This window comes from Mus caroli, unplaced genomic scaffold (assembly GCF_978045245.1).
Source record: "Mus caroli unplaced genomic scaffold, Mus_caroli_1 scaffold_2, whole genome shotgun sequence".
Lineage (NCBI taxonomy): Eukaryota > Metazoa > Chordata > Mammalia > Rodentia > Muridae > Mus > Mus caroli.
This window is the reverse complement of record NW_028227257.1, coordinates 18784428-18798017: the sequence shown is the minus strand read 5'-3', so window position 1 is coordinate 18798017 and position 13590 is coordinate 18784428. Positions and strand designations below refer to the sequence as shown.

Sequence of the window (13590 nt, the reverse complement as noted above, 5' to 3'; positions counted from 1 at the left end):
TTTGGCCCTTCCACATGGCAGACAGCATCCCAGACTGGCCGGTCCTTCAGAGTAATCAAGATCAAATTCAGTCTGTTTCTGAGGAGAAAACACATACCTGTCACTCCATGACAGCTACAACGTGTACAGTCCCCAGGGATGCCCTATCCTCACTATCCTGGGCTGGTATCACTGGAGTTGGGGACTCCTTAATTCCATGAGGAATGCCAGGGCACTGTCCCCTCCAGCCTGAGGGGAGGTGAAAGAGCAGAGTGTGGGTCAAGGACAAGATGCTGGTTCAGTTGGACAAGGCCTTCAGACATCTTAGGCTCCTGTCACTCACCTAGCCCATCATCCCGGCCTCTGACCCCTGATGCCTATTAGCCCTTGTATTCTAAAAGTCCTGCCTCCTGCCCCTAGAGCCCTGAGCTCTGACATCTTATGTACACCTTGCAAGTTGGAAGTCAAGGTCAGGGCAGCTGATCACAGGCTCTTATCCCATGTTTACTGACAGGGTCTTTCCACTGAGGCTGGCTGGAGAGCACAAGAAGCTATGGTACAGATAACAGCCAAGCCTTGGAGGCCAAGCTACCACTAGGGTTTGGCCGCCCTTGCCGCTCTGCTCTGCTCTGCTCTGCCATGCCTGTTACACTCACTCATCTTGTCTCCAGTTTAAAACACACCATGGTACAATGCACGTAACACAAAATTTCTCATCACAGCCACACTATATCTCACTAGTTTTATGTACATTTATGAACCAACACCCTATATAGAAGTTCTGTATCCATTATATAATAACTGTCAATTCTTCTCAGAAGCTTACATTCTACCTTCAATCTCTATAAATTTGTCGACCTCATAAAAGTAGAATCATACACTATTTCTCTTTTGTGACTAGATTTTTTTTTTTTTTTTTTTTTTGGTTTTTCGAGACAGGGTTTCTCTGTGTAGCCTTGGCTGTCTTGGAACTCACTCTGTAGACCAGGCTGGCCTTGAACTCAGAAATCCGCCTGCCTCTGCCTCCCGAGTGCTGGGATTAAAGGCGTACGCCACCACGCCCGGCTGTGGCTAGCTTATTTAACTCAGCATTATGTGTTCAAGTTCCATCCACATGCAGTGTATCAGAATTGTATTCCTTTTTATACTTGAATAACATTCTATTATATATGTATATGTGTGTATCTATCTGTCAGTCTGTCCGTCCATCCATCTGTGGCACATTTATCCATTCCTGTATTGTTGATGTATACAGCTTGTTTCCTTCTTTGGAGACTTGTGAATTCTACTGCTTTGAATATTCAGTCAGTGTCAGTTCAGGCCCTCTTTTCAGTGCTAGGAGTGAGACTTAGGATTGGATGAGAAACCTGTGTTTGTTTCTTGAGACCTACTGAAGAGGTTTCCAAGGTTTAATCCCTTTACATCCATCCACAGCAGCAGTGTTATCAGGGAGCTGGCTCTCCCCACCTCCTCAGCAATGCCTTTGGCTCTGTTTGTGTACATGTTAACAACAGCTGATTGAAGTGCGAGCTAGAATCTCATTGTAGACCTTTATTGTTTCATATGCATTTCCCTAAAAACAAAACATCTTAATCTTAAACAATTTTTTATCTTTAAAAAAATAATTTTCATGTCTATGGGTGTATTTCCTGCATGTATGTCTGTGTATTACATGACAGCTTGGGAGGCCAGTAGAGGTCCATTGTCAATCATCATAGTGTCTCCCTGGAAGGGAGTTATCTTGCTGCTTCTGTACATCTGTGTGATCTCTGATATTTCAGGTTTTTGGATAAGAGACTAGGAACTAGGCAGGGTGGTAATGACACACGTCTTTTATCCCAGCACTTAGAAGGCAGAGGCAGGTCTCTGTGAGTTTGAGGCCAGCCTGGCAGCAAGTTCCAGAACAAACAATGCTACATAGAAAAACCCTTTCTTGAAAACACACACACACACACACACACACACCGAGAGAAAAGGAGAGAGAGAGGGAGGGAGGGAGGGAGGGAGGGAGGGAGAGAGAGAGAGAGAGACACCTGGAAACACCTCAGTAAAGACTCCAACCACTGGTAATTTTCTTTCGATCCTTTACCTTTGACTTCTTTTGTGTCCCTGTATTTAAAGTGAATCTTTACATACAGTAAATGGATGGTTCCTGTATGGTTTTGGTCCAATATGGCAATCTTTGTCTTTAGAACAACTTAATCCATTGACATTGTATGTGATTACTGATTCCTGCCACCCAGCTATTTTTTTTTTTTTGGTCTTATTTGGTTTTTATTTTTAAACCCTCCCTTACTGTCATTTTGGATATTTACTTTTCTTAGTGTGCTCAGCTTGACTCCTTTGTATTTTGTTATTTTATTGCTTAACTTGGGGATCATAATAATGCTATAAACTTGAAACAATCCAACCTGACACCACTCACTTTCTGTGTTATTTAGACCCTGTACTGGCTAGTTTTGTGTCAACTTGACACAGCTGGAGTTATCACAGAAAAAGGAGCTTCGGTTGACGAAATGCCTCCATGAGATCCAGCTGTAAGGCATTTTCTCAATTAGTGATCAAGGGGGAAAGGCCCCTTGTGGGTGGTGCCATCTCTGGGCTGGTAGTCTTGGTTCTATAAGAGAGCAGGCTGAACAAGCCAGGGGAAGCAAGCCAGTAAAGAACATCCCTCCATGGCCTCTGCATCAGCTCCTACTTTCTGACCTGCTTGAGTTCCAGTCCTGATTTCCTTTGGTGATGAACAGCAGTATGGAAGTGTAAGCCGAATAAACCCTTTCCTCCCCAACTTGCTTCTTGGTCATGATGTTTGTGCAGGAATAGAAACCCTGACTAAGACAGACCCCGACCATGCTGTTTCCTGCAGATTCATCTTCCTGTTGGATTAACACAGAGTTATACTTTTCATGAGGTTTGCATTTTAAATCATACAGGGATGATAGAAAAATTACAAACTAACTATAATGATATAGCTATAATAATATAACACTGGTATTATATTTACCTATAAAATCATCATTATTGTGGTTATTTTTTCTTGTGGGCTCAAATTACCATTCAGTATCATTTCATTTCTACACAAAGGCCTCTTGATAGCATCTGCAGTAGAACAACCTATAGCAACAACCAACTTTTGCTTTTGTTCACCTGGAAATGACGTAGCTGCTTTCTTCTTTCAGTACTTCAGATGGGTCCTTCCTCAGCCACTAACCTTATTGAGGATCCCTTACATGACAAGCTGTGAGTTCACTAATTCCTTGGATGTGTGTATGTTTGTGTCCTTTCATCTAATTTGAAAAGTTTTCTGTCATTAGATATTCTGTCTCTTTCTCGTAGAATTCCTACAACACATATGTCCGTGTTTATCTATGTGCCACAGGCCCCTTTAGTTGCTATTTATTATCCAGTTTGTTTTATGTGCCTGTGGGTAATTTCATCATCTCTTCAAATCCTCTGACCCCTTCCTTCTTGCTCAAATCGGTTGCTTAGCCTCTCTAATAAATTTTTTGTCTCAGTGATTATACTGTTTTTCTCTAGAGTGTGTTTGTTATTATAGTTTGTGCCTCTTTAGCTAACATTGTCATTGTGATGATCCATTTTCTCCCTGACTTCTCTTCATTCTTCTCATGGTTTCCTGTATTTCACTGAGCAGACTGAAGGCAGATCTAAGATCTTTAATCAGTGATTCCAGTCGATGGCTAGACTTCTTCAAGGGAAGCTATGTGTCAATCTCTTTTTTCTGTTAATGGACATACTTTTTCTTTTTTCTGTTTTGTAATTTTCTATTGAAAACTGGACCTTCTAAGTATGGTATGTGGTAACTCAAAATTTAATTCTCTTAGCCTCCAGAATTGATAATTTTTGCTCAGTGAGGGCTGGGGCCATCTGTTTTGAGATTTTTTTTTCCAAACTTCCTGTCAAGTGTGTACTCTTCATATGTGGGGTTACTGAAGTTTCTGCTGTGTTGTCTCTATGGAAACATAAGATTCTTTAAATGTCTGGTTTGCCAAAAGGTGGAAGTGCTCTCTTTAAATACCCAGTGGCTAAGAAGATGCTGGCCTCTATGATGACAAAAATGTGGCAAGCTGCAAGTTTTAGAGGACAAAGTCATTACTACCCACTGGCAAAAATAAGCCACACCAGCAACCTGGGCCATAGTTCCTATGGCTGCCTGCTGTGCTGAAAGAGGACTGCTGCACAGAAAGCAGACATTTACCAAACCAGGCAAGCCTCTCCATGCTCACCTCTGGATGTTGTGAATGTTCAGCAGGATGCTTTGCTAGTTTTTTGTTTGGTTGTTTTTGGTTTTTGTTTTGTTTTGTTTTGTTTTGGTGAGGCCAAATGTGAGATAATGCCTTATGAGTTGTTGGTCATAGAGCCAGAGGTGTGCACAAAAATACAAGCCACTATCATTCCTCTTGGTTGCCCATCAGAACTGGTTGATAAGACCCTATTACTGTAAGACACCATATACCTTGGTTGTAAGGTGAGCTGGAAGCTTTTTCCATGCTGGCTAGCTTCATAGTGCTGGAATATGCTATATATACTGCTGAAGGAGAAAAGGCACCAACAGTCTTATATAGCTGTTAATCCTAAAAACTACAATATCAATCTGTAAGGCAAGATGTGTTCACTAGTGCAATAGTGACATAACTGTTCTATGTATAAACAACTGCTTTTTCACAGAAAAGAGAACTCTTGTTTGGTAAAAATTCATGGCTAAGGAAATCTTAGGCCCTAGCAGAAAACTTATTAGTATTTTTTTAGTTAGACTGCTACGGCAACAAGATGCCTAATCAAATGGTTGCTCGGGGTGTTAAGTGATAGTTGAGTGTTCAGCCCTAAACAGGATGTTTATTCTACCTACTCTAAAGCTCAGAGATCCATCATTAAAGAGAGGGTAGAAAGTATAGAAGAGCCAGGGCACAAGGACTGTGAAATGCTGTCTTTTGAGCCCAGCATGGTCAATGCAGTAATGATCTCACAGCAGCTGTCTTTACTTGGTTTATATAAGACTGGGCCTAGGAGGCTGTAGAGATGGCTCACCAGTTAAAATCACACAATACTCTTGCAGAGCACCCAAGTTCAGTTCTCAGCATCCACATGGTAGCATACAATCTGTAACCTGTAACAATCTGTAGCTCTAGTTCCAGGGGATTCAGTACCCTCTTCTGTCATATAAGGGCATCAGACATGCATGTGGTACACATATACATACAGGTAAAACACAAATACACATAAAATCAAAATTAATTTTTAAATGGGGGGATCTGGGTCTATCAATACACATGGATTGGGGAAGGGTTCATGGGACCCTGCTGAACTCTTGGCTGCTGATGGATTCTGGAGGAGAGAGGTAGCTGTGTCCACTGAGAAGCCACTAGGCTTGAATGGACAGTTCTAAGTGCATGGTTACACGGAGGATCCTGTTTAAACTCAGTGGGTTACCAAAACAGAGGGACAAGAATTTATGGGAAGTAGAGAGAGTGAGTGTCACAGTAACCGATGAACTTTATAATGCATAAAATTATCAAATGACAAATACAATAAAAGCTTTTTTTTTAGCCCACATAACAATTCCTTCACTTCTAGATTATTTTTATTAACTATTTTCTTCATTTACATTTCAAATGCTATTCCCAAAGCCCCTTACCCTCCCCCATTGCTCCCCAACCCACCTACTTTCAAAGCTTTTTTTTTTTTTTTTGTAAGTAGAGACACACACTCTAAGAGGGTGAGGGCAGGAGTGTAGAGGAAGGTAGATCCCGGAAACTCACTGGCCAGGCAGTCTAGTCAGTGAGCTTCAGGTTCAGGTTTAGTGAATAATCTTGCCTCAAAGAATAAAAGCAATACAGAAGAGACATTCAATGTGGACCTCTGGCTTCCATACTTAGATGCACATGCACACAGATATATACACAGAAAGAAAGAAATTGGGAGAAGGAAAAAAAGAGGGAAGGAGAGGGAAAGAAGAATAAGGGAACAAAAGCTACTGTGAGATGTTGAAGGCATTCTTCCAATAGTGCATATGTGACTAGAACTGGAGAGATCAGCGGCATTCACTGTGCATTCACATGCCTAATGTGATGAGAGACTTGGGTGCCACCAGGTGTTGCTCCCTGTTTGCTTTGCAAAGCTGAGTTCCATCTTAGTGGTAAGCATGAAACAGTAAGTTTTCTGGTTTGGGAGATGGTTCAGTTAGTAAAGCACTTACCTTGTAAGCATAAGGTCCTAAGTTTGCTCCCTAGAATTCCTGTACCAAAGCCAGGTATGATGACACATACTTAGAATTCCAATGCTGAGGACGTGGAGACAGGTGGATCCCTGGAGCTTGATGACCCACTAGCCTAATGGCCAAGCCCCAAGTCCCAGCAGAGACCTTGTTTGGAAAGCAAGCTGCATGGCACGGAGGAAGATACCTAGGGGTTGACCTCTTGCCTTCCACAGGCACACACACCTGCATATACACAGTCAGAGACTCAGAGGGAGGGGGACAGGGTGGGGACAGGGCATACCCACCCACCCACAGGTGCTCACAGGTGTTAATTCTTCCCCCAACCATCATACTTGGAAATCTCCTTTTCCTTAAATAAGTGAAGCAACAGCATAGTATTTCAAAACAGGTGTTGAAAGAAATCAAGAATATTCAGCAAAAGAATAAGCATTTTGTGGATTTTTTTTTTTTTTAGAGATCTTAAGTAGAAAATAAGAAGAGACAGGAAACTAGGATTTCCTAGGTCAAAGCAAACAACAATGTCCATGCACTGTATGTAAACAATGAAACACTGTCCAAAAAATACCATGGAACCTCAGGGTTAAAGTGCTGTACTTGGTTAGAACCCCACACAGAAGCAGCAGTCTCCAGGGCCCACCCGCACAGCTGTCCAATCCCACAGACATTTCTAGCTGCCTCCGCCCTCTTGTGAGCCAGCTGGCCACGCTATCATTTTAGAGACCCAGTCCTTGGGCTTCTGGAACACTCTTCTCTGCAGACTTTTGTTCTAGCCTCTCTGGGATGGGGCATTTCACCAGGAGACAAATGCAGACAGACAGTGAAGAATCTGGAACTCATGGACCAAAATTATAGAAAAAATCAAAACTTTTTTTTTTTTTTCGAGACAGGGTTTCTCTGTGTAGCTCTGGTTGTCCTGGAACTCACTTTGTAGACCAGGCTGGCCTCAAAGTCAGAAATCCACCTGTCTCTGCTTCCCGAGTGCTGGGATTACAGGCGTGCGCCACCACTGCCCGGCATGAAAATCAAAACTATTGGTGTGACATGTTCACGGCTTCATAATCGTGCCGTAAAATAATCAAATTTACTTCTGAATACCAAAATACCATCATCCTGAGAAACTGAAAAGCAAAACTGAATTTCATATTCCTTAAAACAAGGTGATTTTCCATTATAATAAACATCTCTTCTATCTCAGGAAAAACAATACAAATCTAAGACAAGATTTTCATTATGAAAAAAAAATGGGGCTGGAGAGATTGTATATCAGTTCAAAGCACTTGCTATTTACAAAAGACCCAGGCTTGGTTCCCAGAACCTACACAGCAAGTCAAAAACCACCTGTAACTCCAGTTCCAGGGGATCTGATGCCCTCTTCTGATCTTTGTGAGTACCAGGCACACATACAAGTGAGGCCATTGAAATATTCTCCTTTGCTTGCCAATCTGCGTTAACTTCCCTAACCATGTCTTCATACAGATGGTATCTCTGTGACTCCCATGACGTCTTAATCAATGCTAAGAAATGGTTAGAGACACAGGAGTCCCTTTAAGTTCTCTCTTTAAGACCATGTTCTCTCCCTGCATTGATTTAAAACAAAAACACCACCATAAATAAAAAAAACCAGAGGCACCAAGACCAAAAGTCCAATTCTGAGCTTTTATTGCCAGTTGTCCCTGGCATTCACTCCTCTGCAGTTGGTCTGATTGCTCTAGAGGTTGCTGTACCTCCCACCTGTTCCCACTCTGTGACTGTACCCTCCCTCAGATTCAGAGAAAGGCCATGCTTAGATCCCATGAGCTCCTTACCGAGTTGACGTCCAGACTGGGGACTTGAAGTGTCAAAAGGCTCTGAGCTGGCCTCAGGAGCACTTGGCTCCCATGATTCGCTGTTTTCAGACAGCTCCGGATAGGCATCACCCAGCACCTTGTGAACTGCAACAGGCTCTCCATTTCCAGGGCCCTGATCCTCACTGCTTATATCTGCCACAGCCCGGGTCTCTTCACCCATCTTCTCAGCAAACCACTGCTTGACCTGCTGGGCACTCATCTGGGTCTTATCACAGAGGGTCTGCAGGTCTTCCTCACACAACATCTTGTGTGTCATGTAATAATCTTGCAGCAGCTCTCGGTTGCCAGGGGCTATGACCAGCAAACCTGGTGGGAAGTTTCCCCTCTTATAGTCTTCGTACCACTTGAGCTGGCCATTCTTAAGGGCATACCTGCTATCTCCAAACCAGCGTACCACCTCTGGCCGGGGCAGCCCTGTTTGGGCCATGATGGAGTCATAATCCTGGTTGCTTGGCCACTGTGTTTGGACAAAGAGCTGCCGAAGCAAATGACGCTGCTGTGCGGTCTTTTTGTAGCTTACTTTGCTTGGTGGCTGTTCTACCAACTTGTTCAAACCATCTTCCTCGGGCTCACAGACACCCATCCCTGGAAATTCACTTTTGCCACTGGCTTCAGTGACCCGCAGGTTCTTGAGGTTAATTTTGATGGGGCTGACCTTCCGTTCTGCCAAGGTATGGCTAAGAAACATTTCAGGAGAGCCATTTTCACCAGGGACCCTCAGCTCACTGGCCAACTCTTCATCTCTACCCTCCTGCTCAGCACCCTCCTCCTCCTCCTTAGGCATGTGCCCATCAGCTTTCTTTGTCTCCTCAGTATTCACCTTTTTCCGTCTCTCTGAGAACCAGCCATCAATTTCCCTTCGAGTCATTTTCGTTTCACTTCTTAGGCGGTCCAGCTCCTCCTCGGGGGGAAGTGGGTTTTGTGCAAAGCTGTTCTCCAGGACTCGCAGCTGCTCTGGGGCTCTTTCTTTGTATTTGGTTGGTGTGAAGTCTGGGGTCTGGTGCCAAGATTGTCGTTTGGTGGCAGGGTGGCTTACCAGTGAGGTTGCTGTTGGGATGCAGGTCACCTCTGGAACTTTAGATGTCAGGGGAAAGGGCACCTCTGGCACAGAGTCAATGAGAACAGAGCCATGCTCTCCGGGCATCATGGCCCTGGAGCCCTTCAGATTCCGGCAGTGATATCTCCGGTCACTGAACCACTTCCGCACCTCTCTGGTACTGAGGCCTGTCACTTTGGTCAGATGCTCTACTTCACTCTGCCCAGGAAACTGGTTCCGACAGAAGCTTCCTTTCAGAGCCGAAAGCTGTTCATGAGACTTCTTATTTTTGTAGATGTTTGCATCAAGGAAAGCTTGGGAAGTTATGCTGGGACATGCTGTGAGGAGTGACTGGGCTGCATTGACAACCTTCACAGCTGATGCCGAATTTGAACACACAGTGTTAATGGGTGCCACAGTTGGCTTGGGAACAGATGCAGTTGTCAGAGGGAGAGATGAGCTTGATGCTTGTAACCCATTGGCCATCAATGGTTGAGTGACCAACAGGCCCCCTGCTGTGCCCTCAGGCTGTCCCACAGCATGACCTGGGAGAGTAGCCTGGATGAGGTGCTGTACATTGCCAGCACTGGCAACAAGGGGGGTGTTTAGAACTGTGATTGTGGGCTGAGGCACAGACTGGATGACTGTATTGAACATCTTCTTCCTGGCATCTTCAATCTCCTCAGGAGACCAGCTGATTCCTTGCTTCAGCCTCTGGGCTGTGAACCAGATTTTAAGCTGTTCTTCTGGATACTTGGTCACCACAGTCAAATAGCAGAGTTCAGCTTTGGTTGGGTAGGGGAATTTGTGGAAGGAGTTCTTCAGAAAGCTGTTGGAGTCCATAGCTGCATTATATGTTGGGATGCTGCTCAAGGGGATCATGACTTTCGGAAGGGTCTTGGATGTAGGCAGGGGTTGGTGGGTGTGGTGTTGGGCATGTACTGGGGGCTGCTGCTGGAGGGAGAGGAACTGTGCTATACCAGCTGGCAAGACAGGCACTGTTCCTATCAGGGGCCCATTGGCAGCAGGAGGGGGTTTTGTGGACTTAGCAGATGCCTGACTGACTGGAGCTGCCCCATTGATGAAAGTGTGGTCCCCCTCTTTAACCTCTCTCTCCCCTGCCAATGGCTTAGGCAAGGCCTCACTCCCAGGCTGATTAGGTGCATTCTCTTTAAGCATATGGATTTTTTTGGCTTCAGCTTTGCCTTTCATTATCTTCATGATTGGAGTCTTGGTAATGATGATTTCAGTCCCTTCCGTAGTAGACTCACCTGCTAGGACAGATGAGCTGGCACTCTCGGGGACACTCTGCTCCACTACTACATGATTGTCCGGCTTGGTCACATTCCACAAAAAGCTGGCTTCCCCTGAGTGACACTTGGCATTATGCAGGGAAAGTCCTTCAGGGGTTTTTGCCAGGAAACTGCACCCTGTACATACAAAATTTGGGTCTTTATTAAAGTCTGTGTGCTCTGAGTTCATGTGTCCTATAAAGTGGGTCACATCCTGGGACCTGAACTCACAGTCCTTACAGCAGTACACATAGCCATCCAAAGTGCTCCGGTGCCCATTTGCCAGGGCAGAGCCATCAGTGCTGCTGGGGTTTGGGGCTGCCTCGCTGCTGGCATCAGGTGCCTCTGAGGGAAGATCCTGCTGGGGACCTTCAGGCAGAGGCTCCACAGGCTGAGGCTCTGTGCTGGCACCCGGCAGCACCACGGTCTTAACGGGGATCATGCATGGGGTGGTGGACTTCCTTTTGCTGGCCATGGCGACAACCACTTCGGGTAACCAGTAGGCAAGAAAGCCTTGTAGTACAAATTCCAGCTACTCCATGAGGCCCTGGGAAGTGCTTCTAAGGTCAGTTTTGTCAGTTATTTGCAGAAAGCCACTTTTCCTTAAGCCTGGAGAAAAAGAGAAAAAAAGTATGATGAAGATCTTGCAGTCTCTGAATCTATCTGTTTTCGGGTCCCTAATCACATACTGCTTACTTTATATCTTGTGAGTCTTCACTAGGAGCTGGTGTGCTTCTTAGCTATGAATCGTAAGGCAGGAGCACCTTGGTAGTTGTCCTGGGAATGAGCTTGGATGCTCTGTACCATTTGATATGTTTAAATTATACACTTTTTTCTTTGTTCATCTCCCTATATCTTTGCATTAAGTAACTCAGCTTATAGTAAAGAAAGGAGGAGGGAAGGAAAACCATTCTTGTTGAGTCTAAAAATTAATTCTGACCAGTTTAGACTGAGAACAAAAGACCCAGTGTAATTCCTGTTTAAACATTTGGGCCAACAAGGGTTTTTCTTTTCATAGTCTTCCCACATACAAGAACATGACAATGCCTCTGTCTCCTTCAAACCGGGCCCAGAGACCAAGTCAGTTTCAGTGTGGATGCAGGCAGGGTGTAAGAGCCAAGCCTGCCTTTCCTGCTTGTTGTCCTACCACCTGTATTCCCAACTATGGGAAAGCTGTAGTTCCTCCCTGTGCCTACAACACTGTCACCTAGGTAAGCCAAGGATCAGAGGGTGCTCACACATCCGGTGAAAGACACTGAGAGGAGCCCCTTGCTCAGGCCTTGGGACAATAGTGGACACCCAAGAACTCATGAGAGACCAAGCTTGATGCAAACCACTGAGGCTTTATTTGGGGAAAACCAGAGCTCTGGGGACGACTCATATCCCACACAGGGGTAGAGGAGTCGACCTCGAGAGGAAAGAGGTCCAAGCTTTTAGAGGCCCCCAGGGGAGAAAGGAGAAGGGGAGAGTAGGGGATTTCCAGATCTAAACTGTCTATTCTCAAGAAATGGGTACGGGAGGGGTACAAGGAAAGAGTCTGGTGCAGGTGTAGCAATTTCGGATTGGCCCGGCTGTGGTTGCTAGGGAGATTTTCTGACTCTTTCCCAGCAACCAATATCACAAACACCTGGCAATGGGCTTCATCAGTGGGCACACACATGGGTTCAAGGAACGGTCAAAACATTGCGCACCTCTATTTTTCTAAATCAGTGAAGCTAGTTCTGCTAACAATGACATCTATCTTGCCAATTTCAGGGCTTCTGTGACCTTTTACATTCTGTCAGGATCTTTCACCAGTTTAGGTGCAGCAACTCAAAAGTGAGGCTTCGTCTTGGATTCATATAACTGCTCACATGCTTGCTTTGTGCTTGTTTGGTATTTTTCATTCGTATTGCTGTTAATGTCTTTTTTGTTCTTAAAAACACTATTAACTTTTTGGATAGCATTGGAAATGTAATTGAGGAAAATACCTAATTAAAAAAAAAACACTATTAAATCTTTGACTTACTTGAAATTAAACCAAGGAATTTACTTTTATGTAAAATAACTGTAGTCGCTATTCAATAAGATACCATAAGAATGTGGTTTTGCCCTGTGACCCCTGCCTGTTAATTAACAGAGTCTGCCATCAAGGCCTCCTCTTGAGCCTCACTCCTGTCTCTGGAATGCACTCTCTTATTCCCAAGTGCTTCCTCTTGAGTAAAGGACTGATTATATCTGTATTATACTTTCTTCCTAAAACTCCACTTTTTGAATAAATATATACATCATCATCATTAAATGTCTCTTTAGTAAGTATTCAAGCTAAAACGAATAAGAGTATAGTGATTCTAATATTAAAACAGAATTATTATCTGTTTGGATTTGATATAAAATATAAAGAAAATTTAAATATCTTGATTCAAATTCTTAGAAAATAAACAAGGTAAACTTTTTTTTCTTTTTTGGCTTCTAAACCTAGCCTGATGATCATGATGCTAAACTGCTATTAAAAAGGCTGTCATACGATAAACACACATCCAGATATAACCACCAGTCACTGCTTCCACTACCACCCACCAGTGTCAAGGTCAAATTTACTGAATTTAACTATAAAGACATTAATGGTAAATTGAAGTGTAAGAAAATAAAACTGCCTAATAATAATAGGCAGTTTTCAGTGTCTAAATATACATTTTCAACCAAAATAATAATCATATGTGTATATATATATGTATATATATATATTATTTTTTCCTCATGTTATTGAACATATCTTCATTGCATGGCTTTCATAACTAAAATGTCTACTGTCTAATCATATGCTGCAGTGGACTTAACTCTAGTGAATCCTGTTCAGTGTCACACGAGCTTCAACTGCACACTTTATGGGTCACAATACAAGAACAACTCTGCTCATACAGGGTATTTTTTCTTCTATAGGTTATTTCCTGAGGATAGGTGTACAGAAATAGGTCTATTAGCCTAAAGTACATAATTGTTAAGTACCTTTAAATATAATTAGCAAATTCTTTGAAATAAATGCTTTATAATGCCAAATATAAGAATGGCACTCAGTTACAGTCCTCTAGTGAGCACATCAGCTTGTAAGATAAGTCATAGAAGATCTCAGACAGAATAAAAGTACAAGAAGAAAACAACAGATCAACTTGGCTTCACCAGAAGTAAAGTTGTACTTAAAGGTCACTTTCAAAGTGACAA

At 43.5% G+C, this 13590-nt stretch overlaps 1 protein-coding gene across 1 annotated transcript in view; it reads right to left on the bottom strand.

Moving 5' to 3' along the window:
- Positions 1 to 5681: 5681 nt before the first annotated feature.
- Zhx3 (zinc fingers and homeoboxes 3) overlaps positions 5682 to 13590 on the bottom strand; it is an 89218-nt gene continuing 81309 nt past the window's right edge. The window contains 2 exon segments of the mRNA XM_085832637.1: positions 5682 to 7975; positions 7978 to 10998. Coding sequence (XP_085688763.1) covers positions 7923 to 7975; positions 7978 to 10864 — 2940 coding nt within the window. The 5' untranslated portion in view covers positions 10865 to 10998 and the 3' untranslated portion in view covers positions 5682 to 7922.